Below are 25,962 nucleotides of genomic sequence, written 5' to 3'. Positions count from 1 at the left end.
GAAAATCAATTTCAGATGAATGAAGAATTTAAGTGTCAAAAACAAAGATTTAATATTAATAAAATGTCCCTTTTAGCCCTAGTGACTTGAGTCACTATTTTTATCATATACGAAAATTCCATATGTACATGGATTTATATCTGGACTTTTAATTTTTCTTCCTTTAATCTGTCAGTGTGTCTGTTCATGAGTCAGCATCAGACTGTTTAAATGATAAAAGCTTCATAATATGCTTGGTGGCAGAGGTGTCAGACTCCCTGCGGTCTGGGAGGGTCAGTCCCCTCTCTTTGCTCTTATTTTTCAGGGTTTTCCTGGTTTTTCTTGCATGTTTGCTTTTCCATATGAACTTTACTTATCAACTTGTCCATTTCCAGATATGAGTTTGTAGGTATATTTTGGGTGATTGCATTAAATTTATAATTTTTTTTTGAGACAGAGTCTCGCTTGTCACCTGGGCTAGAGTGACATGGCATCAGCCTAGCTCACAGAAACCTCAAACTCCTGGGCTCAAGTGATCCTCTTGCCTCAGCCTGGGACTACAGGCATGTGCCACCACACCTGGCTAACTTTTTTCTATTTTTAGTAGAGATGGGGTCTCGCTCTTACTTAGGCTGATCTCGAACTCCTGACCTCAAGCAATCCTCCTACCTTGGCCTCCCAGAATGCTAGGATTACAGGCATGAGCCACCTTGCCCAGCCCTAAATTTATAAATTAAAGACCTGAGGTGAACTGACATCTTTAAGCTGTTGATTCATTCTATCCAAGAACAAGGACTGTCTTTCCATTTGCCTAAGTCTACCTTTGTGTCTTTCAGGAGTATTCTAAACTTTTCTTCATACAAGTTTACACATCCCTGGTTGACTTTATCCCACAGTATTTTATCTTCTTTTGTTGTTTTTGTAAATGATGTTTTCTCTTCCATTATATCTTCTATCTGGTTATTTGTATATATGAAAACTACTGATTTCTGTATGTTGATTTTATATTTTCCTGTTACTGAATTCTTTTATTGTTTGAATTAGATTTATTATTGGTTCTCTGGGGGAATTTCCAGGTATACTGTCATATCATCTATAAATAGAGATGTTTTTACATCTTCTTTACCCATTCTTACACCTACAATTATTTTTATTTTTATTTTTATTTTTTTGAGACAGAGTCTCGCTCTGTTGCCCAGGCTAGAGTGCCGTGGCGTCAGCCCAGCTCACAGCAACCTCAAACTCCCAGGCTCCAGCAATCCTTCTGCCTCAGCCTCCCAAGTAGCTGGGACTACAGGCATGAGCCACTATCCCCGGCTAATTTTTTCTATATATATTTTTAGCTGTCCACATCATTTCTTTCTATTTTTAGTAGAGACAAGGTCTCGCTATTGCTCAGGCTGGTCTCGAACTCCTGACCTCGAGTGATCCTCCTGCCTTGGCCTCCCAAAGTGCTAGGATTACAGGCATGAGCCACCATGCCCGGCCTACAACTATTTTTGTTAGTCTAATTGCATTGGTTCAATACCTCCAGTACAATGTTGAAAAGAAGTGCAGATGGTGCACACTTTGCCTTGTTCCTGATCTTAGCGGCCATGCCTTCAGCGTTGTCCCATTAAGATGATAACTTAAGGATTGAGGTATACACATTTTTATCATGGTAAGGAGGTATCAACTGATTTCTATTTTTGGATGCCTTTATCAGAATGGGTGTTGAGTTTTGTCAAAGGCTTTCTAAATATCTGGAAATAATCATATCATTTTCTCCTTAGGCTATTAATACATTATATTATATTAATACATTACTTAGAATGAGACAGTCTTACATTCTCAGAAGGAAATTCATTTGGTCATGCTATACAGTTGTCCCTCAGTATCTCTGGGGGGCTTGGTTCCAGGACCTCCTATGGATACCAAACTCCCCAGACGCTCAAGTCCCTGATAAGAAACAGTGTAGTATTTGCATATAACCTACACACATCCTCCTGTATACTTTAAATCACCTCTAGATTAGTTATAATACCTAATCCAATGTTCTGTGCATGTTTGGTACAGACATATTTATTTTCCCCAATTTTTTTTTTTTTTTGGAGGCAAAGTCTTGCTCCGTTACCCAGGCTAGAGTGCAATGGCATCATCATAGCTCACTGCAACGTCAAACTCGTGGGATCAAGCGATCCTCCTGCCTCAGCCTCCTGAGTAGCTGGGACTACAGGTGAGCATCATCATGCCTGGGTTAAAAAATTTTTTTTTTTTTTTGTAGAGACAGGGTCTCACTAATGTTGCCGGTCTCGGACTCCTGGCCTCAAGTGATCCTCTTGCCTCGGTCTCCCAAAGTGCTGAGATTATAGATGTTAGCCACTGTGTCCAGCCTGTTTTTGTGCTATTAATGTTATAATTGCTTAAGAAAAAATAATGGGGAAGTTTCTCTTCATTTTCTATTCTCTGGAATAATTCATGTGGTATTGAGATTAACTGGTCTCTAACAGTTCAGTAGAATTCCCCTGTGAAATCATCTGGGCTTGATCCTTTTTTAGGGGATAGTTCCTTAATAACATTCTCTTTCTTTCATGGAAACTGGGCTGTGAAGTTCTAATGGGGTAAATTTTGGTAAATTGTGTTTCTCTAGGAAATTATGCATTTTCATCGAGGTTTTCAATTTTATCTGTTTGTGCCTTTTTATATTTTGACGTTTAGAACCATGCTAATGTCTTACATTAAAAGATATAAATCAGCATGGATAGGGAAAAAACTCAAATCTAATACTAAGAGAAACAAACTGTATCTGAAATAAAATGAATAACATAACCATGCTGAATGAGAAATAAAGTGAACTAAACCAAGTTACAAGTTACTTGTGAATCCAGCATTTTGACTGCATGCCCTCAGTCTAAAGACATAAAAAGGACAAACAAATCTCAAGCTTTAGCTTAGTGGGTTTGTTTTCCCCAGTGATATAGGTGTTGCCATTCTAAAAATTTTTCTGTGTATTGTAGGATTGACCAAATGACTGAATACGTTGATGGTGGTGGAGGTTAGGGTTCTCGCTGTTAGCAAAGGGAAATATAAATATTGAATGGGGAATGCTAGAATGAACTCTGCAATGTGTTCTATTAGAACTGAAGGTATTGATATGAACACATTATATAGATATAAAAGTATATACATGAAATTATATATATACACACATACATATATGACATTACATATATATACACATTGTGACGCCCCAGGAGGGGGTTGTGGACACTGATTTATAGCCAGCTGGTCAAAAGCACAAGTAAAACAACCTGCAGCTTGCAACTGGCATTGGAAGGATGGCTTAGTCTTGTGGGTCTGCATCCTTAACCTGTGTGATCTGACACTACCTCCAGGTAGATTATGTCAGAATTGAACTGAATTAGAGGACAACCTATATGTGTGTGTGTGTGTGTGTGTGTGTGTGTGTGTGTGTGTGTGTACATATATACACATAGAGAGAGAAAGAGAGAAGTGAAATTTCCTAGCTCTGTACAATGAGAGGGCCTAGAAACAAGGTTATTCCAGTAGCTATGAGTACATCTAGCTGCCAGATGTTGGCTTAAAATACTATTACTTAGGGCTGGAGCTGGGAAAGAGCAAGCTATGTCTGGAGGTAACATCAGCGGAAATGTCAGAGTAAGAGCCTAGGAACATCCTTTCCTCCGTAAAAACAGTGAGAACACTGGCAAAAAATGTCTAAACCAACTTTGTCAGAACTCTGGAAATTGACCAAAGTTTACGATTCAGGAAGCATTTACTCAAGAAAAATGGCTGAATCTTGGGAAGAATAGTAAGCTTTGTGGCATTTGAGTTTTCCCTGTACCCACCCCCTTCTCCCCACCTCTGCAAGAGCCTTGAAAACCAACAGCTCTGCAATCCCAGTGAAAACCAGCAGCCTTGCTACCACTGGAGGAGGCAGAACGGCGTTGGAGTTCCTCCAAAACCCCATTCCCAAAGAACTATCTTTATCTGACCTGTGTGGCACTTTTCTGGAAAATCCCCACAGGGCTCATCTCGAACAAACAGCTTTCTCTGGGGGTGACTTTCAGAAACAACCAGCAACAATTATTTAACATAGCAGTTGCCTGAGGCAGTGATAACGTGGAGGCTAAAGTAACTCCATCTTAGACGCTAATCTGCTATGTTGACTTCTGGATAACTCCCGGATCCAGGAATTCCCCTAAGATTGCCACTTTATCTGCTTTTCCTTGTGTAAGGGTACATGTTTATCGTAACTCCTGCCTGTAGGTCAAAACAACCTTGATGTTATCGCACAAATTACAGGCTATGACATACATAAATCTGGGCTTCCTCAGGGACAGTGTTTGCTTTTTTCCCTGTGTTTGGGCCACACTTTTTGTTTCTTTGCATCTCTCATACATTTTTGTTGAAAACTGAACATTTTGATAATATAAAGTGGCAACTCTAGAAATCAGACTCTTCCCCCTCCCCAGGGTTTGTTTTGTTGCTCTTTGTTTGTTTTCATTCTTGTCTTTTCCTGGAAGGTTGACTTTAATTGTCCTGTACCTTCCCTATAGAGCGTGTATGCCCTTTTCCTATAATATCTAAGCCCTGGGTCTCTGGGTTAACAGAGCAAAGATCTAGCTGTCTTGCTGCAGCCCAAGACAATGCATCTGTCCACAAGTTCCCCAATAAATCACCCTCCACTGACAAACTGGATTTGTCTGCCTCGTTCTTTGGTTTCTCAGCTCCTTCTATGTCTGGGGGTCACTTTGCATACACGGCCCTTTCATAAAACAAATAACATTTAGGACAAATAACAAGCTGACCAAAAAACTTAAAATGAAAATCTAGGTAATGAGATGTCAATAGGAGCCTTGAAAAGCTCTGACATATTCTAGGAATCTAGAAAGCCACAAATATGCATGGGCTGTGTGCACGGCTAAGATCTCTGGCTGACCTCGAAGCTCTGCACAAGCAGGAAGTGAAGGCTAAGGCCAAGTTGTAAACAGTCTGCCTGAGAGTTAAAGGTGCACTCCAACATGTACACACAGCCCATCAGCAAAGGCTGGAAGACCTACTGGCTCCAGGTGTTTAAAGAAATATCTGTCCAATCATTAGCTGACCACTAAGCTAAATGGAGCAGAGATTTCAGTGGCCACACATGACAAAGAGTACAGACTTTACAGAATTAGTTCAAGAAAGTCCCTAAAAAACAAACAAAAAGCAACAAAAACAAACCCCGGAGAGGGGGAAGGATCTGATTTCTAGAGTTGCCACATTATATTATCAAAATGTTCAGTTTTCAACAAAAATTTATGAGAGATGCAAAGAAACAAAAAGTGTGGCCCAAAAACAAGGAAAAAAGCAAACACTGTCCCCAAGGGAGCCCAGATTTTACACTTAATAGACAAAGATTATAAATCAGTGATTTTTAATATTTTCAAAGAACTAAAGGAAATCATGTCTAAAGAACTAAAGGAAAGCATGAAAATGTTGTCCTAATAAATAGAGACTATCAATAAAGAGAAATTATGTAGAAAAGAAATTCTGGAGATAAAAGCATCATAACTGAAATAAAAAATTCACTACAGGGGTTGCAATAGTAGCTTTGAGCTGACAGAATAAAGAATCAGTAAATTTTGGCCGGGCATGGCAGCTCAAGCTTGTAATCCTAGCACTCTGGGAGGCTGAGGCGGGTGGATCGCTTGAGGTCAGGAGTTCGAGACCAGCCTGAGCAAGAGCGAGATCCCCCATCTCTACTAAAAATAGAAAAAATTAGCCGGGCAACTAAAAATAGAAACAAAAAGTTAGGCGGACATTGTGGTGAACGCCTATAGTCCCAGCTACTCGGGAGACTGAGGCAGCAGGATTGCCGGAGCCCAGGAGTTTGAGGTTGCTGTGAGCTAGGCTGACGCCACGGCACTCTAGCCTGGACAACAGAGTGAGACTCTGTCTCAAAATAAATAAATAAAAATAAATAAATAAATAAATAAAAAGAAGAAATGGAATATCTGCATAGACCTGTAACAAGTGAAGAGATTGAATTAGGAATAAAAATATAAACCCTTACAAAGAAATTCCCAGGACCAGATGTCCTCACTGGTGAATTCATGTTCAAGAGATTTAACACCAATGTTTAAAAAGATTTAACATCAATCTTCACAAAATTTTCCCAAAAATAGATGAGGAGGAAACATTGTCCAACTCATTCTATGAGGCCAGTGTTACCCTGATACCCAAACCAAACAAAATCATAAGAAAAGAAAACTATGTACCAATGTCCCTTATGAATACAGATACAAGAATCCTCAAAAAAATACTAACAAACCAAATCCCACAACATATAAAAAGGATTTACACCATGACCAAGTGAAATTTAGCCCAAGAATGCAAGTGGCACTGGGTGCAGTTGCTCATGCCTGTACTCCTAGCACTTTGGGAGGCTGAAGCAGGAGGATTGCTTGAGGTCAGGAGTTCGAGACCAGCCTGAGCAAAATCAAGAGCCTGTCTCTACGAAAAAATAAAAAAGTTAGCCGGGCATGGTGGCACATGCCTGTAGCCCCAGCTACTTGGGAGGCTGAGGCAGGAGGATTGCTTGAACCTAGGAGTTTGAGGTTGCAGTGAGCTATGATGATGCCACTGCACTGTAGCCTAGGTGACCGAGCAAAACCCTGTCTCAAAAAAAAAGAATGCAAGTGTCGACACCTAGATGTATCATAAACAAACTTATGAACTTATCAACTTGCATAAAACTCAATTAATGTAATACACCATATTCATAGTATAAAGCACAAAACCCACATGATCATGTCAATAAACACAAAAGCAGCATTTGACAACATCTAACATCCTTTCATGACAAAAACACTCAACCAACTAGGAATAGAAGGAGAACTTCACCAACACTTAGGTAGCAGTTAATGTATGTGAGATGCAGTGTTCTAACCACTTTACATTTATTAAGTAATCTCATTGTTACACCAGCTCTATGGAAGTATGTACAGTGTTTAGTAACTTTTCTTATGTTAGGCAGCTAATAAGTTGTGGGGCTAGGATTCCTATACAGAAATTCTGGCTACGGAGTCCACGCTCTTATTCACATTCTGCTCTACTGTCTCTCAAAGAATGTGGAATAATAATAATGATAAACAAATTGGGTTTGGCTGGACAAGGCGGCTCTCGCCTGTAATCCTAGCACTCTGGGAGGCCGAGGCAGGAGGATAGCTCGAGGTCAGGAGTTCCAGACCAGCCTGAGCAAGAGCAAGACCCCGTCTCTACTAAAAAATAGAAAGAAATTAACCAGACAACTAAAAATATATAGAAAAAACATTAGCCGGGCATGGTGGCGCATGCCTGTAGTCCCAGCTACTTGGGAGGCTGAGGCAGGAGGATCACTTAAGCCCAAGAGTCTGAGGTTGCTGTGAGCTAGGCTGATGCCACGGCACTTTAGCCTGGGCAACAGAGTGAGACTCTGTCTCAAGAAAAAAACCCAAAAAACAAAAAACAAAAAAAACAAATTGGGTTCCCTTAGAACTAATGATGCAATTTTTATCTGTAAGTAAACCTAATTCATAATACTGTTAACATATCAGTGACCAAAATTTGTAATACTGGTAAAAGTTTCTAATATTAATATCAATGTTTATTTAATGAAGTTGGTAATGTTGGGTCAGTATTGATATTTAATTATAATTTTAGTTATAAAATTGGTGCTTATTTGCATAAATAAACATAATTTGTCACGTTAGTAAAAATTTGCAAAATTAGTTGTAAGATTTGATGGCATCAACAACAATGATTCAATTTCTATTTGTAACTAAAATCTGATTAATAACTGTACTATTCATAATTTATATTAGTAATCTTAATTTGTATAATTGGTAATAATTTATATCTGTAACAATATTTTACACTGTTTGTACTAATAGTTTAATTTCTTTTAGTAATTATAACAATTCACAACATAGGTACTAATTATACTGATAAACTTAATTTGTAACACTGTTAATTGTAATATTAGTTGTTACATTTGATGATATTAGTAATAGTTCAATTTCTATTATTAAGTATACTATAATTCAAAACAGGCACTTACAATTTATATTAGAGCATAATTTGTAATGTCAATAATCATTTGTAATAATATCTATAATCTTTCATGATACTAGTAATGATTATTTGATTTCTATTAGGAACTATAATTAATTCATAACAGGTATTCATAATTTACATCAGTAATAATGATTGCAGTATTGGTAACAATTTGTAATATTAGTGGTTATATTTTATGATATAGTAACTAACAATTTAATTTCCATTTGTGAACAACTTAATTTATAACACTTCTACTGATAATTTTTATTGGTAATCCTAATTTGAAATACAGGTAAGATTTCTTTTTTGAATAAATTTTTTTATTTTCTTTTTTTTTTGAGACAGGGTCTCAATCTGTTGCCCAGGCTAGAGTGCAGTGGTGTGATCATAGCTCACTGCAGCCTCAAACTCCTGGGCTCAAGCGATCCTCCTGCCTCAGCCTCTGAGTAGCTGGGACTACAGGTGTATGCCACCATGCCTGCCTAGAAATATGGGTAAAATTTCTATCAGGAGGAATATTTGATACTCTTAGTAACAATGATTTGATTTCTTCTATAGGTTATATAAGCTGATTCATTACATTAATTCTGTTAATTTAGAAATTGATTTTTAATACTGGCAAAAATATATAATATAAGCAACAGGATCTGATAAATATTGGGATTGATGATTTAATTCACACTTGTCACTGTAGGGAAATTCATGGTATTAATAGACCCTATCACAAAACAACTTTATGTCTCCACATTCGCACAGCGGCTGCGCTCCCCAATATCGTACCATTGGTAACACACACATTGGTAATGTTATTGCAGTACTTACAACTCCTTTCCCTCCTTCCCACTCTATTTCCTCCAAACTCACCATTTCTTTGTGATTGGGGTAGAAGGTCTGATCGATTAGAGGGAATTCCTCTGTCCCCAGCTTCTTGTGCAGTCGAACCATCTGGGCAAACTATGAGAACCAGGAGAGACAGGCCAGTGAGTCCTTCACCTGGAAGGACTCTAAGCATCTGGATGTCCTCACTTCCCCCAAATCAGAGCGCTTTCAGGCTCCCACATGCATGCACAAGCTATTCCCTCTGCCAGTGGCACCCTTTCTGTCACTTACCACCCAGGGCTTGTCACAGAAGTTGTAGACAGAATGTAAGGAGTTAACACTGGGGATTCCAGCATATTGCAGCCCGATGACCAAACTGCGGTAGTCTCCGTTGCGTGCCATGCTGAAGGCATGCTGGCGGATCAGCACGAAGTCTGGCTTCAGAGACCTGGGGTGGCAGGGGTAGGAGTGTTGAAGGTCCCCTCTCCGCCCCCGGCAAGAAGCTCCCCACCACCCTTGGAGCAAAGAGCAAGTTTCTAAATATCCACAGCTCTTAGAAATTGCAAAATGGCTTCTTAACCTCTGTGCACATGCTCAAGCTGTTCCCTCTGCCTCATGCACCCCTTCTACCCTTTCTCCACCAGGTCACCCCCTTTAAGCCTTTCCTACCTGCTCCCCTCCTCACCACGGTCAGCCTGCAGCTTACCCACTCAGCTCTGACAGCTCCCTGGTCACAATCTCTCAGACTACCAGCTGTCTTCAAAGTGTGCTGCTCAGAATAAATTCTAACCTCAGGGCCTCTACAAGGGCTGTTCTTTCAGCCTAACACATCCCACCCCCTGCTATATGTCTGCATGGATCACTCCTTCACCTCCTTCAGGTCTTTCCTCAAATGTCGCTCATGCTACTGGGCCACCCTATCCAAACTGAAGACCCCACCACCATCCAACAATTGCTACATCGGCTTTACCACTATATTTTTCTTAGCTCTTTTGCATTTTTTAAATTTATTTGTTTATGTGTGTATCCCATGGAGAATGTAAGCTTCATAAAGCCAAGGTTTTCTTGTCTTTCAGCATGTAGAATAGCTCCCGGCACAGAGTAGGTGCTCAATAAATATTTGTTGGATGGAAAGTGCTGAAAGCAGCACCTGGCATGCAGTAAGATGCTTAAAAAAATGTTTGTTTAATTAATAATTGAAAAGTTTGGCTTGTGGTCTGCTGGAGTCCTTGGCTCTTCTTCAGAAAAGCTACCTCTCCATATTCTGCATTTAAGTTCTTGCTCACAGAAGGATGGGTGGGGAGGTGGGGACTCTCCCCCAGCTCTCAGGGAGTCCTCATGCCTCTCCCACAACACCCAGGTACTCTTTTCACACTCACCGCACGACCTTCACCCCATTCCGAAGAACTTCCATGTCCACAGAGAATCCACCATTGGCGTGAGCCACGAGGTTGAGATCAGAGAATTCAGCCTGGGAAGGAAAGAAAATTGGTGATTCACCCACATCAACAAAAAGGATCACTCAGTTTGCAGTCTGGACAGTTGGCTTCCAGGTCCACCTGCCCCAACTTACTTGTTCTACTTTAATGTCAATTTCTCCATGGATCTTTTTCCCTTTGAAGTATTTTGCCCTGGAGAGGAAAAACAGCACATATGTTAATGCTCAAATCTCAGAACAGAAGACAAAACCCAGGCCAGTCCCTTGACCTCTTTGCCCTTTTAGTGCTACTAGAGAAACCATAAAGTGCTTTAGAGGTGTTGCAATACTTTGAAAAAATCAGCAGTGTTTTGTGAACAATAAAGTCTGTTGTAATCCTCATGGAGGTGCATAAATGTTACAGGACATTGCAAACCATAAAATGTCCTTGAACCACAGAGAGCAGGCATTTCCCAAAGTATAGTTTGCTTCTCACACTGCTGTTGTAAATGTTTTTGAAAAGCTTTGCAAAATGAGTAGTGCTATGCAAATTAGAACATACTTTGAAATTGCAAGGAGGTCCGTAAGTGGCAAAGAACTTTGGAAAATACGTGTCTACGAGGTGTTCCCGTGTCTGTCTCAGTGCTTGTGTCTGTTTGTGTGGCCTGAAGCATCTCTCCGCTCTTTGGCCCTTCCCCAAGGAGGAGCACATTCATCACCACGCGTGGTTGAGAGCTGTGAGGGACATAGCCGAGGGTGGGCGGCTGCATCCTAAAAGGAGGAGCGGATTGAGGGGTGCAGGCTGGGGAGGTTCTAAAGAAGCCAGAGTCGCTGGCAATGATGGGGGGTGGGAAGGTGTGCAGCTGAGGATGAGGGGAAGCCACAGAGGGAAGAGGAGTAGGAGCAGCAGTAGGCACATCACGAACTGCTCACGAACTGCTATGTCATTGTCCCCAGGCTCATCCCCAACTGGGCTTGGTTTCCGGTGGCCTCCTCCTCCAGGCCCGGGATTTCTACCAGACAGGCTTCTCCACAGATGGAATCTCATCCCCAGTCACGTTTCTCATGGAAGGGGGATGAGGGGATGAGACACTCCCAGCACCACTGGTCACTGATATGCACACAACTGGGGGGCTCTGACACATCCACACCATGCAAATGGTGACTTGACTGACATATGCAAGAGACCCCAAGTTCAGCTATTTCCTTTTCCTCTCTGTCTCTGTCTGTCTGTCTGTCTGTCTCTCTCTCTCTCTCACACACACACACACACACACACACATACAAACACACACACACACACACACACGCATACCCCGTCACTGACACTGTCCCCTCACAAGTGTCGGAAGAGAATCTCTCACTGACCCGTACATTTTTCATCTATAAACTGATGAGTGAGGATGATAAGTGCATATCACTGTTTTTAAATTTTTTCTGGCCATAAGTGTGGTGGATACTGTGGTGTTCTGCTCAGGCCTCCTCTTCAGGGCCAAGGTACCTTAAATATCAGCTGCTGACAGCTCATGGTTGTCCCCCCACTGAGAACTGTCTTCTGTCACAGGGAACTGCCTTGGCCAAGGTCACACCCACTTTATGAGGGCAGCCCATGGCTTATACCTGGTCTCTGAGGGGGCAGAAAGGCCTGCTTGCCTCAATCCTGGCCAGCTCTGAAGGACCGTCTCAGTTCCAGAGCTCCCCCGAGAATCAGCTGAGGCCTCTGATGCAATCACACGGTGGACCAGCCTCTCCCTCTGCTCGCCCATACCCTGCTCACAGGTGTTGAGCCCAAAGGCATCCCCAGTACGCCTCCTGCATGCAAATCTCTGCCTCAAAGTCTGTTTCCAGGGAACCCAACCTGAAACAGTGGGCCCCAGAAGTCAGCCTACAAAGATGCTAATGCAACTCTGGAGCTGGGTCACCCAGTAGCCAGACGGCAGTGAGGATCCTCCGGTGGTGAGAGGCGGGGCACAGCCAGCCCCTGACGTTCGGGAGCAACGCAAAGGGCTCTGCGGCAGGCCCAGGCTGTGGTGCAAGCAGGATGCCACTTGGGCCATATGTATGAGCTGGCAGATCCTACGACATTAGAGGTGTCAGCAGTGGGAAAAGATGCCGTGTGCAGCTTCTCCTCTCCCATGGGAGAGTATAGCGCAGGCCCCTGAGGTTTGGGAGCAGCAGTGTCTTTTCCTGATGGTGGCTGTGATGGGTTTCTGGTCGAAGGGAAAGTACTGGCTGATGAAATGTCCCTGGCACTTGACAGGTGTGAGGGAAATGGTAACCAGACTTGGATGACTAGTCCCTAAATGCCATTGAGTAGCTGAAGAAAGATGTGACACACTCAGGGTGAATGATTATCAATTCAAGGCAAACTGTGAAAGGCAGAGGAGCTCCCCGGCTGCATTTAAGAAAACCCTGATCTGCAGCCAGAGGGCAGACAGCGAGGAGGACCAGGCTCAGGATGAATTGTAAGTGCGGTGGAGCTTCAGAGAAAGTTGAATTTCCAGGCCCAGCACGTTTCCTGTGCCATGCTCAGGGCCCTAATAGGACAGGAGTGGGACCCTGAGGCTTGGGATGGGGATATCTGGACAGATGCAGTTAAACACCTTGAACTTACAGACTCACCTGAACCCACTGGGGCTGCAGAAGTAGACCACTCTCCCTTGTTAGAAGAATATCGACTTTCTCTCTCCTTGAAGATACAGCAGAGGCCTCGAATGAAGCAGGTGCCTTATAAGACGATGCCTGACCCTCTCAGAATCTACCCCCACCTCCCCTCCTGGAAACCAGACCAGAAATTCGGGCCAAATCCCAGAGCAACCTTACTGGAGAGAGTCTAGGCTTGCAAAGGAAGGAGAGAAATGGTAGGTAGAAGCTGAAGAATCTGGCTAATCTGTATCTGCAGGAGCTGGGGAAGTACTCATGGGGCTGGATCCTGAGGACAACGGTTCAAGGGAGTGGAACAGGAGGCTGGAGCACTCTTTCAGGATGCAGAAATTAAAAGCCTGGCAGGGATCGTAGGAGATGTTACTAACACACTGCTAGCATGACTCTTGGAAGCTTGGAGAAAACAACAGCCCACACTAAGCGAAGCAGAAATGCCAGAACTTCCACGACAGACAGTGGAAGGAAAGATCAAAGGGCTCAAAGCAGACATGTTAAAATAGATACACTACTTAAGTCTGAAAAACTCACCAGCTGCCTATGTTCCATGAGAGAGTGCACAGGATACACCCAACTTATGAAATCAACAAGAAATCTGCAGGTGACGGTGACACCAGCCATGTTGAGAAGCACAGTAGCAGAAAGGTAATAAATGAAATCCTGGCCCAGGTCCCGCTCACAGTATGTCCACTGGGTTCAGAGACCCATCCAGTTGTCACTTCCCCAGTTTGCAAATGCATAATTGGAGGGACATACTTGGTAGTTGTCAGAACCCCTGCATGGCTTCCTTAGCCTGTGGAATAAGAGCCATTGTAGTAGGGAAGTCCAAATGGAAGTGTCTGAAACGGCATACACCCCTGTGCCCCAATCCAAACAGTAAATCAAAACCAATATCGTGTGCATCCTAGGAGGAATGGTGGCAAGATCTAAAGGATGCAAGGATATAGGTCCCACCTTATCTCCACTGAATTAAGCAGTTTGGGCCCTGCAGAGGCTGGGCGGATCCTAGAGAATGCTCATAAACCCCTGCAAGCACATCCAAGTAGTACCCTTGACTGCTCCTGCCATGCTAGACATGCTATCATCATTGCCAGAGCAGATTACTACGACCTCAGGTATGGCAGGCGGCCACTGATTTGGCGAATGCATTCTTTTCTATTCTGATTAGAAAAGGGAATTAGAAACAGTTCACACTCACATGGGACTGACAATAATATTTGTCGATGGTCTTGCCATAGGGTTACGTTAACTCTCTCAGTCTGCGTCATCATATAATCTAAAGGAACCTGGGCCATCTGGACATCCCACGGAATATCACGCTGGACGACTGTATTGATTACATCAGACTGATTGTGCAAGACGAGCCAGAGATGATTAACACATTGCCTTGAGAAGACACACGCATTCCAGAGGGTGGGAGATAAACCCTACAAAGACTCAGGGGCCTGCCACATTAGCAACATTTTTAGGAATCCAGTGGTCCAGGATATGCCACGACAGCCCCTCCAAAGAATAGGGCACAGTGCTGCATCTCACACCTTCCGCCGTGAAGAGAAAGCACACCACCCGGTAGGCCTTTTCACATTCTGGCGGCAGCATATTCCACACCTGGAGATGCTGCTCTAACCCAAATTCTAGGTGACATGTAAAGCTACCAGCTTTGAGTGGGGGCCAGAGCAGAAAAGGGCTCAGTAGCAGGTCCATTCTGTGTGGTACAAGCAGTCCTGCCACTTAGGCCATATGATCCGGCAGATCCTATGATACTAGAGGTGTCAGCAGTGGGGAAAGATGCCATGTGGAGCTTATGGGAAGCCTGAGTGGGAGGCCCTCAGGGTTCTGGAGCAAGGCCATGCCATTTGCAGCAGAGAGTCATACGCCTTTTGAGAAACAAATTCCACTGAAGTACTGGGGCCTGACAGAGACAGAATGTTTGACCATGGGGCACCAAGTGACCACACATCCAGAACCTCTCATTATGAGCTGGGTCCTGCCAGACCCACCAAGCAATAAAGTCAGACAGGCCCAGCAGACAGGATTGAGCCCAAGTAGAACTGAGCAAGGTGCACGAGCAGCTAACGCAGATCCCCATGTCATCCACCACTGTCGTGCTACTTAGTGCCTGTCACTCAGCTAAGGGGGCTCGTTACAACGAGCTGGTGAAAGAGGAAAAAGCCTAAGCTTGGTTAACAAATAGGTGGTGCTATGTGGATGGAAGCCAAAAGGTGGCCACTGGCTGCACTATAGCCCCACTCGGGATGACCCTGAAAGACTGTGGCAGAGCTCCTGGTGGGCAGAGCTTCGGACTGTGTACCTGGTCATCTACTTTGTGTCGAAAGGAGTGGTTTAAGATTAAAATATATATGTATATATATATTTTTCACTTATGGGCAGTGGTGAATGGCTTGGCTGGGTGGTCAGGGGCCTAGAAGATTGGAAGAGGAGGATGGGAAAGGCTGGGATACAGAAATGGAGGTGGACATACAGGAGTGGGCAAAAAGTGAGGAGTGAAGGTCTCTGTATTGTGTGTTAACACCGACCAGACATTATTCACCATGGAAATGGCACAGGCAACCAGGTAGACAGGATGAGTCAGCCGGATGATGTCAGCCAGACTCTCTGACCAGCCACCACAGTGCTACAGTGCTAGCAGATGGGCACATGAATGAAGTGGCAATTGCAGCAGAGAGAGAAGCTGGACATTACTGAATGTCCAACCTGTCAGCAACAGAGATCAGCACTGAATCCCTGATATGACACCATCCCTCAAGAAGACCAACCAACCCCCTGGTAGCACGCTGACTACATTGGGTCCCTTTCACCCTGCAAAGAGTAGTGGTCTATTTTGACTAGAATATTCCACATATGTGTTTGCCTTTTCTAAATGCAGGACCTTAGCCATCATCGCTGTCGAAGGGCTTACGCAATGTTTGATCCACCAGCATGGAACCCTGCATAACACTGCCTCAAACCAGAAGACGCACTTCACAGCAAAGTAAAGGAGGTGCGAAAGTGGGCTCATGACCATAGAATTGACTGATGGCATTACATACCATACCACCCAGAAGCTGCTGGCCTGATGGGGGAATTTGTTGCAGCCATAGCTAAGACCACAGCTTGGAGGTGATAACATGCAAGAATGGGCACCATCCTTCAAAACACAGTGCAAATCCTAAATCAATGACCATTGCAGGTGCCGTGTTTCTAACAGGTAGAATACATGGGTCTGGAGACACAGAGGTTAAAGTAGGAGTGGCCCAGCTTACCAGCAATCCCAGTGATCCATTTTTGGAATTTGTGCTTCCTGTTCCCTCAGGGCTTTGCAAGGTTAGAGGTCCTGGTTCTCCAAGGGGGAACACTGCTACCAGGGGACACAGCAAGAATCCCATTAAACACTAAGCTATGATTGCCACCTGGGCACTTCAGGTTTCTCATGTTGAGGGACATGAAGAGAAGTCACTGTCTTGGCAGGGGACATGGCTGACCCGGGTCATCAGGAGGAGGTAGAGCTGCTGGCGCACAGTGAGGGCAGGGAGGAGCATGTTTGGCACCCGGGTGATTCACCTGGGCATCTGCTGGTATTCCTTGCTCACCTTTGACAGTAAGTGGCCAGTGTGGGGGTCTGCACAGCAGCCACAGCCTGAAAAGGGCACGGGGACTAAAGGCTCAAGGATCCCTCAAGGATGAGGTGAGCCACTGAGACCAACAGAGGTGCTAGCTGGGGGTGAGGGGAATCTGGAATGTATGACAGGGGAAGGAGACAATGAACGTCATTTATGGCCTTGAAATCAACTGCAGCAACAGGCTCTGCTTCATTCCACTACTCTGCCCTTTCAAGTTGCCCCCAGAAAACAAGATGTTAGACTTCTGGAAATGCTGTTCTTTGAAGGGGTGAACTTGCTATGAGAAGCAAGTGGATCTGAGCAGTACGAAGGGTGGACTGTATGCTCCCCCCAGATCCTTACCTCGCCACTTCAGGCCTTTACATCTAGCCCCCAGCTTCTAGGATATCTGCCGCTCACACCTCACAGGCATGTCCCTCCCTGGGCATTGGCCTCTGCAGCCTGGATTTGCCTCACAGCCTCTCAGCCGGCTATGCCTCCTCCCAGGGACCAGCCGACAGCCAATGACTGATGCAGAAATACCAAAGCCTGGCGGCCTCCTCAACTGGGACAACCCTAAAGGGGCATCCCAGCACCAGAACTTCCAAAAGGACTGGATGAGGCCTCTGCTGTGGTTGCATCACAGCTCAACTTTTCCCTCTGCCCAATCCTCCTTTCCACACCACCTCCCCAACAGGTGTTGTTTCCAAGAACTCTCCCCAATAAATCTCCTGCACGCAAATCTCAGTCTCAGGGTCTGCTTCCAGGGAAATCTATCTAAAAAAAGAAGCCACAATAAGAAATATAGTTTATATAACCCACTATATACATATGTATATAACCCATCCTATGTATGTAATATGTATTATATAAGACGTTATACAACAAATATAAGAGAATATAGAATGTCTTATATAATATGTAACATATAAAATGTTGTATATTACATATTATGTGTGTATATATCTAGAATGTATACATACATATTGGAAAGAAAATTTCAGTAAATAATTACCTTTACTATGTGCAATGTAGTCTGATATTTCCTATTCTATTTTATTCCATTTCATGAAGAAAAACATATACATATAGATATATTATATACTATAAAGCCATAACAGAACACATGTATTATATAGTATATGCCATGTATAATATACATTACAGATCGTATATTTTATTGGAATAACAGTTGTTAAACAATGACTCCACTTACTATGTGCAAATATTGCTATTTTATATTTTTATTTATCCAACTTCATGAAGAAAGTGAAATGCCGGTCACAAGCCAATACGTGACCCACAGTTTGAAAAACACCAGACTAAATTAGCTCTAAAAGGGGAGATGAGTCTCAACTCAGAGTTTACAACTTTAAACCATGGAGGGATTGAGATCTAAGAAGGAATGAGAGTGGTGAGGTTTGCTTGGCAAGGTGTCAGGCCGTACTTAGGTGTAGGTTGCATTACAGACTTTGCACAACTCCTCCTCCATTCCAGGCTGAAATCCCTAAAGCCTGCGTGGTTCTGAAGGTCTGCAAGTTGGTGAAGCAGGTCTCTGCTCCTCATGCTGCGCGTGGTGTACACAGGCTCTCTCCTTTTGTCCACCCCACCCCACATGTAGTAGACACTAAATAAATACTTGCTAGATTGACTGGAGGAAAAGACTGGACTGGCTGCTGGGATAAAGGGGAGTTTCTGGGGTGCAGAAGGGATGGATCTTTCACTGAATTCAGCAGGTGCTCAATAAATGCTTGCTGTACAGATGAGAAGAAAAATGGAAAACACTGGAGTTGCAGTTATGGGGAGGGGAAGGGACTTGTCAGTATTGAGTAGATAATAAATTCTTGATGGAACGAAGGAAAAAGCAGCAAAGAATCTGCCTGGAGGGTCAGAGTGGAGAAGGGAAGTGTAAAGGAGGGTGGTTACCAATATCCAGCAGGGGCCTCATTCACGTTTGTTGACTTCAATGGAGCAAATTTAGCCAGGAAGATATAGCACCTTGGTGAGTGGACGTTGGTGAAGGAATTATAGCACGTACTCAATAAGTGCTTTATGGATTGATGGAGAAAAGAGCAGAGAAGCCTGCTGCAGGGATGAGAACAGAATACAGTAAGAGATTAATAAGTGCTTTCTGGATTAATTGGGAGAGGAAAGGGCAGCTGGGAAGAAGGCTACTAAGTGGGGGAAGGGGCCTACCCAGAATAAATGGAAAACAGTGCACGTTATGAGCTTTCGGGATTATGTAGTGTGAAAGGCAGGATGGAGACTGTGAAGGGGGAATTAGGACTACCGATGGGGAGAAGAGGCATTGGATGTAGGGTTCTTAGTAGTATACAATAAGTGCTCATTAAATGATTGTCGGGTTGAATGGAGGAAAAGGTATAGTGAGGCCAGCTGGTGGTTGGGATTAGCAGGAAGGGAAGCTGAAGGAGGGTTCTTCCTAGTATACAGTGGTGTTTAATTAATGCCTCCCACACTCCGACGCATACAAAGTATGCAATAAATATCTATAGAATGAATAAATGGTTCCGAATAGAGAAAAGGCTGCTGGGTAAGGGCCCCTGCGCGGGGCGGGGTGGGGGGGAACGGGTAATCTAAGCAGGAAACAGCTGGTACTGACAAATTTAGGCTGAAGCAGACCTCTGGAGAGAAAGCTCCTGAGGCAGGGGCAGGAACTTCCAGAGACATGGAAAGAGGAAGTTGTTTACCAGTTTAAATAGACTAAAGGCCCTTTGGGATTATAGACTTAAGGTTGGGAGAAGGAATCCTAGGGGGACTGAAGGGTGTGAGAAAAGGGTAACCCTTATAAATTGGGCTCTGGATTTATTAAAGGAAAGGATCTTGGGGTGTGGCATTGCGATTGGGGAAGGTTCTCTTAGGAGCAATGAAGGGGAATGTACTCCTCGCATATAACAGGCACTGCACATGTGCTCACTGCATCCGCTGGAAGAAAGGGACTCCGGGGAGGAGGTGTGCATACATGGAACACACAGAAGGCATGCCATAAATGCTCATGGGAGCCACTGGAGAGAAAGGTCTTTAGGGGAAGGTGATTAGAATGGAGCAACTCGGCAGACAAGGAACAATGCTCACTGGATTCGTTAAAATAAAAGGCCTTTGGGGAGGGGGGCTAGGGATGGGCATACAATCACTTGATAAATGCTTACTGGATGCTTGCAGGAAAAGTCCTTCAGGCAGGGGAAATGAGGATGCAGATACTTGATCTATGTAAGCTTGATTCTTCATCCATGGGAGGAAAAGCTTTTGTGGAGAAGGCACAGAATCAGGCACACAGTAGGGGCTCCATAAATACTCCAAGGAGTATTTAAAAGAAAAGTTCTTTGGAAAGAGTGAAATGGTGCACACAGCAAGTGTTAAGATATTTGAGCACTGGACTAACTGGAGGCACAGGACTTTGTGGAGAGGTCTAAGGTTGGGTCATGCAGAAAGTGCTCAATACATGCAGACTGAAGCCACTGGAGGAAAAGGCATTGAGAAAAGGGTTTGGGGGTGAGGTATACAGCAGGCACTCAATACATGCTTGCTGAAAATATTGGAGGAAAGAACCTTTAGAGAAGGCTCACACTGTAGGCAGTTGATAAATGCTAGATAGATTCACCAAAGGAAATGTCTTTTAAGAAGTAGCTTGAGAACAGGGGATACAGGAGGAATTTAATAAATGCTTTCTAGATCCATTGTAGGAAAAGGTCTTTGAGGAGAGGCTGCTGATGATGAGTCACACACAGAAGGCTCAAAAATGCTCACGGAACTCACTGGCGGAAAATGATTTGCTTGAGAAGGGGCTTGGGGATGGGGTACATATCAGGCACTTAATAAATGCTTCCTAGATCCTTTGGAGAAAAAGGTCCTCGGAGAGAGGGCCTGGAGTTGAGGCACACAGAAGGCATTCAATCAAGGATCCATTCAATCACGAGATCCATTAAAGGCAAAGCTTTTGGCGAGAAGCTGGGGTGGGATACACAGCCGGCACTCAATCAATGTTTACTGAATAGTTTAAAAGGTCTTTGAGGAGGGGGCTGGAGTGGGACGCATAGCACTGACTGGATACATGCTCACGAGATCCATTAGAGAGAAGGCCTTAGGGCAAGGGTTGAGGAGAACAGGACACACATCAGGCTGTCAAAAAATGCGCACAAAACTCATTGAAGCCAAAGGTCTTGGGGAAGGGCTCTTGGATGTGGCATACAGCAGGTATTCAATAAGTGCTCACAAGATCCATCAGAGGACCAGGTCTTTGGGGTGAGGGTTGAGGGGGTAGGCAGGGCACATTCGGATCACAGGATATATTGAAGCCAAAAGCTTTTGGAGAGGGGGTCTGGGGAAGAGGCACCCAGCAGATGCCCAATAACCGTTCCCTGTATCCATCGAAAAGGTTTGTTGGGGGGACAAGGGTGGGGCACACAGGAAGTGCCCAGCATAATAATTTAAAGGAAAAGGATTTGGGTGAGAGGGCCAGGTGCCAGGCACACAAACGGCGCTCGATAATTGCTCATTCGCCGCCAAACGATCTGGGGGCCCAGGCCCGCGGGGAGACGTCCGCGGCAGTGGCTTACCAGTCGGTGTGCGGTTCGTCGATGACCAGCAGCACCCTGGCGGCGGCGCCCCCGCGGCCTGCGCCCCCAGAGCCGCCGCCCACCTGCTCGCTGAAGGTGGCGGCCGCGGCCGCCGTCGTCTGCTTGACCGCGTTGGACAGAGACGAGAAGAAGCCACCGCCCCCTGAGGATCCGGGGCTAGGGGCAGCTGGAGAGGCCACGGGGGCGGCCGCAGAGGACCTGTCGGCAGTGGCGGTCGCGGGACCGGGCGTGGCTCCGGGACTGGGGGCAGCGGGCGGCGGCGGGGGCGGCTGCGGGCGCTGCAGGTCTGTCATGTACCCATTCGGCAGATTGGCCATAAAGTTGCTGTCTGACAGGCGGCGCCGCAGGTAGTTCATGGCTGCGGCTTGGGGCAGGGGGTCCTAGGGGCAGTCTGGCCAGAGCCGCGGGGGCGGACCGCGCGGGGCCCAGGAGCACAGCCGCGCTCTCAGGCACGACGCGACTCCTCCGCTGCCCGCCGCAGACTGAGGCAGCGCTTGGTCGCCGCCGCCGCAGCGCGGATGGTCGCGCCCGTACCCCCCTATCTCGCGCCTCGCGTGGTGCAGTCCGGCTGGGCCGGCGGCAGCGCGGACGCGACCAAGGCGGCCAGGAAGGGGAGTTTGCGGAGGAACGGTCAGTGACGTCAGCGCGCCTTCAGTGCTGGGGCGGCGGTGGCGCGCGCCGGCAGGCGGGGGCGAAGGCGCTGTCCGCGGTGCTGAAGCTGGAAGTGCGCACGCGCCACGCCGCATCCTGGTTCCCCTCCCCCCCTCCGATAGGGGATGCGCAATTTGGGGAGTGGGGGTGGGGTGCTTTTCTGGAGGGTCAGGGTCGGTAGTCAGGCAGGCTACCAGCCCGCCTCATCCAGGTCGTCATACCCACTCGCACCCATACACAGGGCCCTCCGCAGACGCTCGCTCTCCAGTGTTGATATTCACTGCAGAAGGCGTTTGGAGGTGGGGTTGGGGGTGGAAGCACACTCAGAGACACAAAACTAGAGAAGTAACCTCCTCGCAGCGAGGGGTGGGGTCACACGCAGTGCCCCGCGGGGAAATCAGTCTCCTACGTCCACACAGGCTCAGCTAGGCAGAGAGTGGGGGCGGCATAGACAGCATCAGACGAGCGGAGGTGGACACTTGAGCAGTGTACACACTCTTGCCCAGGGTGTCGGGCGGGGGGGCGCCTGGAGGCACACAGGGAATGACACACACGGAGATACATATACACACACGCACACAAAAGTAAGGAAACACATAGGGACATGTACAGACAGAAAACAGACAACAGTCTAGGTGTATATACAGACATGCAAGTCCAGGGTAACACATACGGGCATGCATACACTTATACAGACACACACAGAGACAACACACTGACACACACAGATCCAGGGAAACTCACATGAACATGCACACCCAGACAAAACACGTACTGACAGATGATCATGGAAAAACACAGATCTGCAATACACATTCCCTGCAGCTCTAACCCTGATGCATGTCTATCCCCCCTACTAAGCACAACACGCTTCGTGTATATGCCCCCATTCCTTTGCTCTGGACATAGCCAAAACCCACAACAACCACCTGGTGTCATCAATGCCCATAGATTTCTCCCCCTGCACCTTAGAACTTTCCACAGACAGAGGCAGGCTCATCGCAGGGTGCATATACAGTAGGTGTCAAATAGTGTTTACACATGAGCAAATGAGGTAGTCCAGGCAAAGGTGGGATGAGGAAGCCATCCTGTTAAACCTATAAGATCCTGACAACAATAAAAGCACAAACTCATAAAATCATTTGTTGACTGATTGTAACCAACATTTAGCTAAGCTGTTTACATGCATCATTGCATCCAACCTTCACAACAATCCTATAGGGTGGATAATATAATTTCCATTTTACAGATGAGGGAATCTGAGAACTCCAATTCATTCCCAAAGGGTTATGTTCACTTTGTGATCCATACATACTTTTTTTCTTTTAAGAATGTGCCAGGAAGAGAGAACAGCCAATGCCAGTGTGGCTGGAACAAAGTGAGGGGCTTGTGTAGGAGATGGGGTCAGAGGTTAGCAGGAGCCAGATTGGGTAAGACACTGGCCATAGTGAGTGATGTTGGTGGACCAGGTGAAGTGGCAGAAGATTAGCAAGAAGTAGAGGGTCTCTTTTGCCTGCAGGATTTTCAGGTGAATCATCCACTTATTCATTCTTAATTCATGAGATCATTGGCTAGTTTAAAGGAGGCAGTAATAGTGTGGGGTCTGGAGTCACAGTGACTAGGTTCAAATCAGGCCTCCACCATACCCTTGGGAAAGTGACTTAATCCCTCTGAGATTTGGTTTCCTCATATGTAAAAAGGGTATATACCTCTGACTCACCTCTAAGGAGAGAGCTTGTGGAGGGGCAACCTCTGTATCTTTGCATATGCTGTAACTTCTGCCAGGGATGGCCTCTCCCTCCCTCTCTTTGGCCACTGTATCTAGGAAGCCCCCCATCTCCAGGTCTCATATTCCATCTCCTCTTCCCCTAGGCTCCCATAATCCCCAAGTTAAAAACTTCCCCAACCATCCTCTCTCCCTCCTCCAACCCAGCCAGCTTCTGTCCTACCTCCAGGCTTTTGTCTTGGCTATTCCTTCCCCTCCCTCCAGGATGCCTTCTCTGGCGTTCCAAATGGGGACTCCCCACAAATGAGATATTTTCCAACATTTTGAAGTATGTGCTCTTTAGTTTTTTGCTCATTAACAGAAGTAAACAAGCTGTGCAGAGCGTGGTACCCTCTCTGGGGGACAGGAGCAGCTGCAGGTTTTTCTGGCTACTCTGGGCCTGAATTCATGTTCCTCAGGAATCTGATCCAGACTGTGCCTCTTTCTTTTCCCAGGCTCCTAGTACTTGTGGTTTCCAGCACCATTCCCCTTTTCCAGGTGGCTCAATTTGCAGAAATTAAATTTTTTGTGGATTGTTTTATAGGGGAATGAAGATTTCTTCTAGGAGTGTCTCAACTCGCCTAGGCAGAGGTAAGACTCCTCCACACTGTCTCCATCTTCTTCACCAGGAATGGGTGTACAAAAGAGCCTCCAAGAATGATTTTGTTGTGCACTGGTGAGCAACAACTCTCACCCACACATACACACTCACATTCAGTATTGTACCCATGCCTATAACACATACATACATATCCATGCCACCTTAATGTGCATGTACACAGACACACATATGACTCACACACTGTTGTGGCACACACACAGTCGTAACCTCACACACACTCCACATACATTTAATACATCCTTAATTCTTGCACAGCCCCACAGGTCTGCATATCACACACACAAGGGTATGTATGCACTTCATAATGCACACACATAGCTGTACTTTCTTGTAAACACATACCTCTTATACCCTGTAGTAGCAACTAGAACCCCGTGCTACTCAGTCCTCCCAAGATGACCAAGTACTTATCCACCCATCAACTGGCCCATTTTACATAAAGGGAAAGCGACCCAGAGAAGTCAAGTGAGTGTGTCAGCCGACTTCAGGTGTCACAAACCTCCCACCCAAACCTTCCCACACAGAGGGGTCCCCTACATCAAAGCGCGAAGTCCTGAACTCTGCTTCTGCCTCACCCATAATCCATGGTGCTTCAAAAATGTCCAGCCTCCTACCTTTCTGTGCCTGTTTCCTCCTTTGTAAAATCGGGATAATAATACTGACCCAAATAGGTTGGTTGCGGATTAAAGGAGTTCATGCTATGGAAAGCCTTAAGACACTTCTAGGCACGCAGTTTTTTCTAAGTATTAGCTATTACCACAATTATGATGATGATTCGTATAATGTGTCTCCTTACAAGGGGCCTGGCATTCAGTAAGTGGTAAATGAATGAGCAAATGCTAAGAGCACTGGTATCTGGGTTTGTCCCCTTCACTGTGGAGACACATACCATTCTGATTCCTCTTCTTCCCTATCCCCCATGATGTCCAACACTATTGTTAGTATACAGTAGGCGTTAAGTGTCGAATAGATGTTCAAACGAAAGGAATAACTATTCTGAGTCTGTTCCCTCGGTCAGATGTCCTCTCCTTCTACCAGCCCTCCTCCACCCCAGATGCCCAGACTTAGCTTTAGTATCCAGTAAACGCTAATAAGTGTTGAATGAATGAACAAGTGCTAGAGGAATATATGTCTGGGTTTGTCTTGGGGGCTCCTCCGGGCAGATGCTTCTTTTTGCCCCAGCCCCAGCCCCAGCTCAGAGCACATCATAGGCACTTCCTCTACCCGCCCCCCGCCTCGCCGAGCTATTTGTCGCCGGTAATTGCGGCGTTGGAGCCAGGCTGCTGGGGAGTGGGTGGGTGCAGGTGCTCGCGCGGCAGGGCGCCAAGCCCGGCCACGCCTCTGCTGCCTTTCACGGGCAACTGACGCGGAATCCGCCAGCAGAGAGGCTCGGGCGGGTGGGAACCTAGGGAGCTTCAGGAGGCGGGGAGATGGCAACAAGCACGCTAGCCAATCAAGAAGTGCCTGCCGGGACGAGCAGCCAATCAGGAAACCCGTACCGCGGAGCTCTGCAGAGGGATGTGCTGGGCGGCCCCAGGGCACTAGCGGGGTCGGGGGCCCAGACATTGGGGTCACAGAAGCGGCGGCGAAGGGAGGCTGAGGCTGGACACTTACCTCCCCTCCTGCCAAACTGCGGCCACAGCGGAAATACTGTTTTTCCACACAGGCCGCTGCGACTTTGCCTGTGCTGTGCCCTTTGCCCGAGAGGATGCTATTGCCCCCACTTCTTGGGAAGGGGATAGGTTGCTTTTCCCCCTTTAAGGAATCTTAGAAGA

At 45.9% G+C, this 25,962-nt stretch overlaps 1 protein-coding gene across 2 annotated transcripts in view; it reads right to left on the bottom strand.

Annotated features, from left to right (window-relative positions):
• SYN1 (synapsin I) overlaps positions 1–21,505 on the bottom strand; it is a 40,761-nt gene extending 19,256 nt beyond the window's left edge. For both annotated transcript variants that reach the window (XM_045538488.1, XM_045538489.1), the window contains exons 1-5: positions 21,129–21,505; positions 10,451–10,508; positions 10,257–10,348; positions 9,169–9,325; positions 8,923–9,012 (exon numbers count right to left, since the gene is read on the bottom strand). In XM_045538488.1, the coding sequence (XP_045394444.1) occupies positions 8,923–9,012; positions 9,169–9,325; positions 10,257–10,348; positions 10,451–10,508; positions 21,129–21,505 (774 nt within the window). The remainder of the gene's footprint in view (positions 1–8,922; positions 9,013–9,168; positions 9,326–10,256; positions 10,349–10,450; positions 10,509–21,128) is intronic.
• Positions 21,506–25,962: the final 4,457 nt, after the last annotated feature.

The sequence above is a fragment of the Lemur catta genome, chromosome X (assembly GCF_020740605.2).
Source record: "Lemur catta isolate mLemCat1 chromosome X, mLemCat1.pri, whole genome shotgun sequence".
In the NCBI taxonomy this organism is placed as follows: domain Eukaryota; kingdom Metazoa; phylum Chordata; class Mammalia; order Primates; family Lemuridae; genus Lemur; species Lemur catta.
Note: the sequence above shows the minus strand (reverse complement) of the source record. Positions and strands in the feature narration are given on the sequence as shown.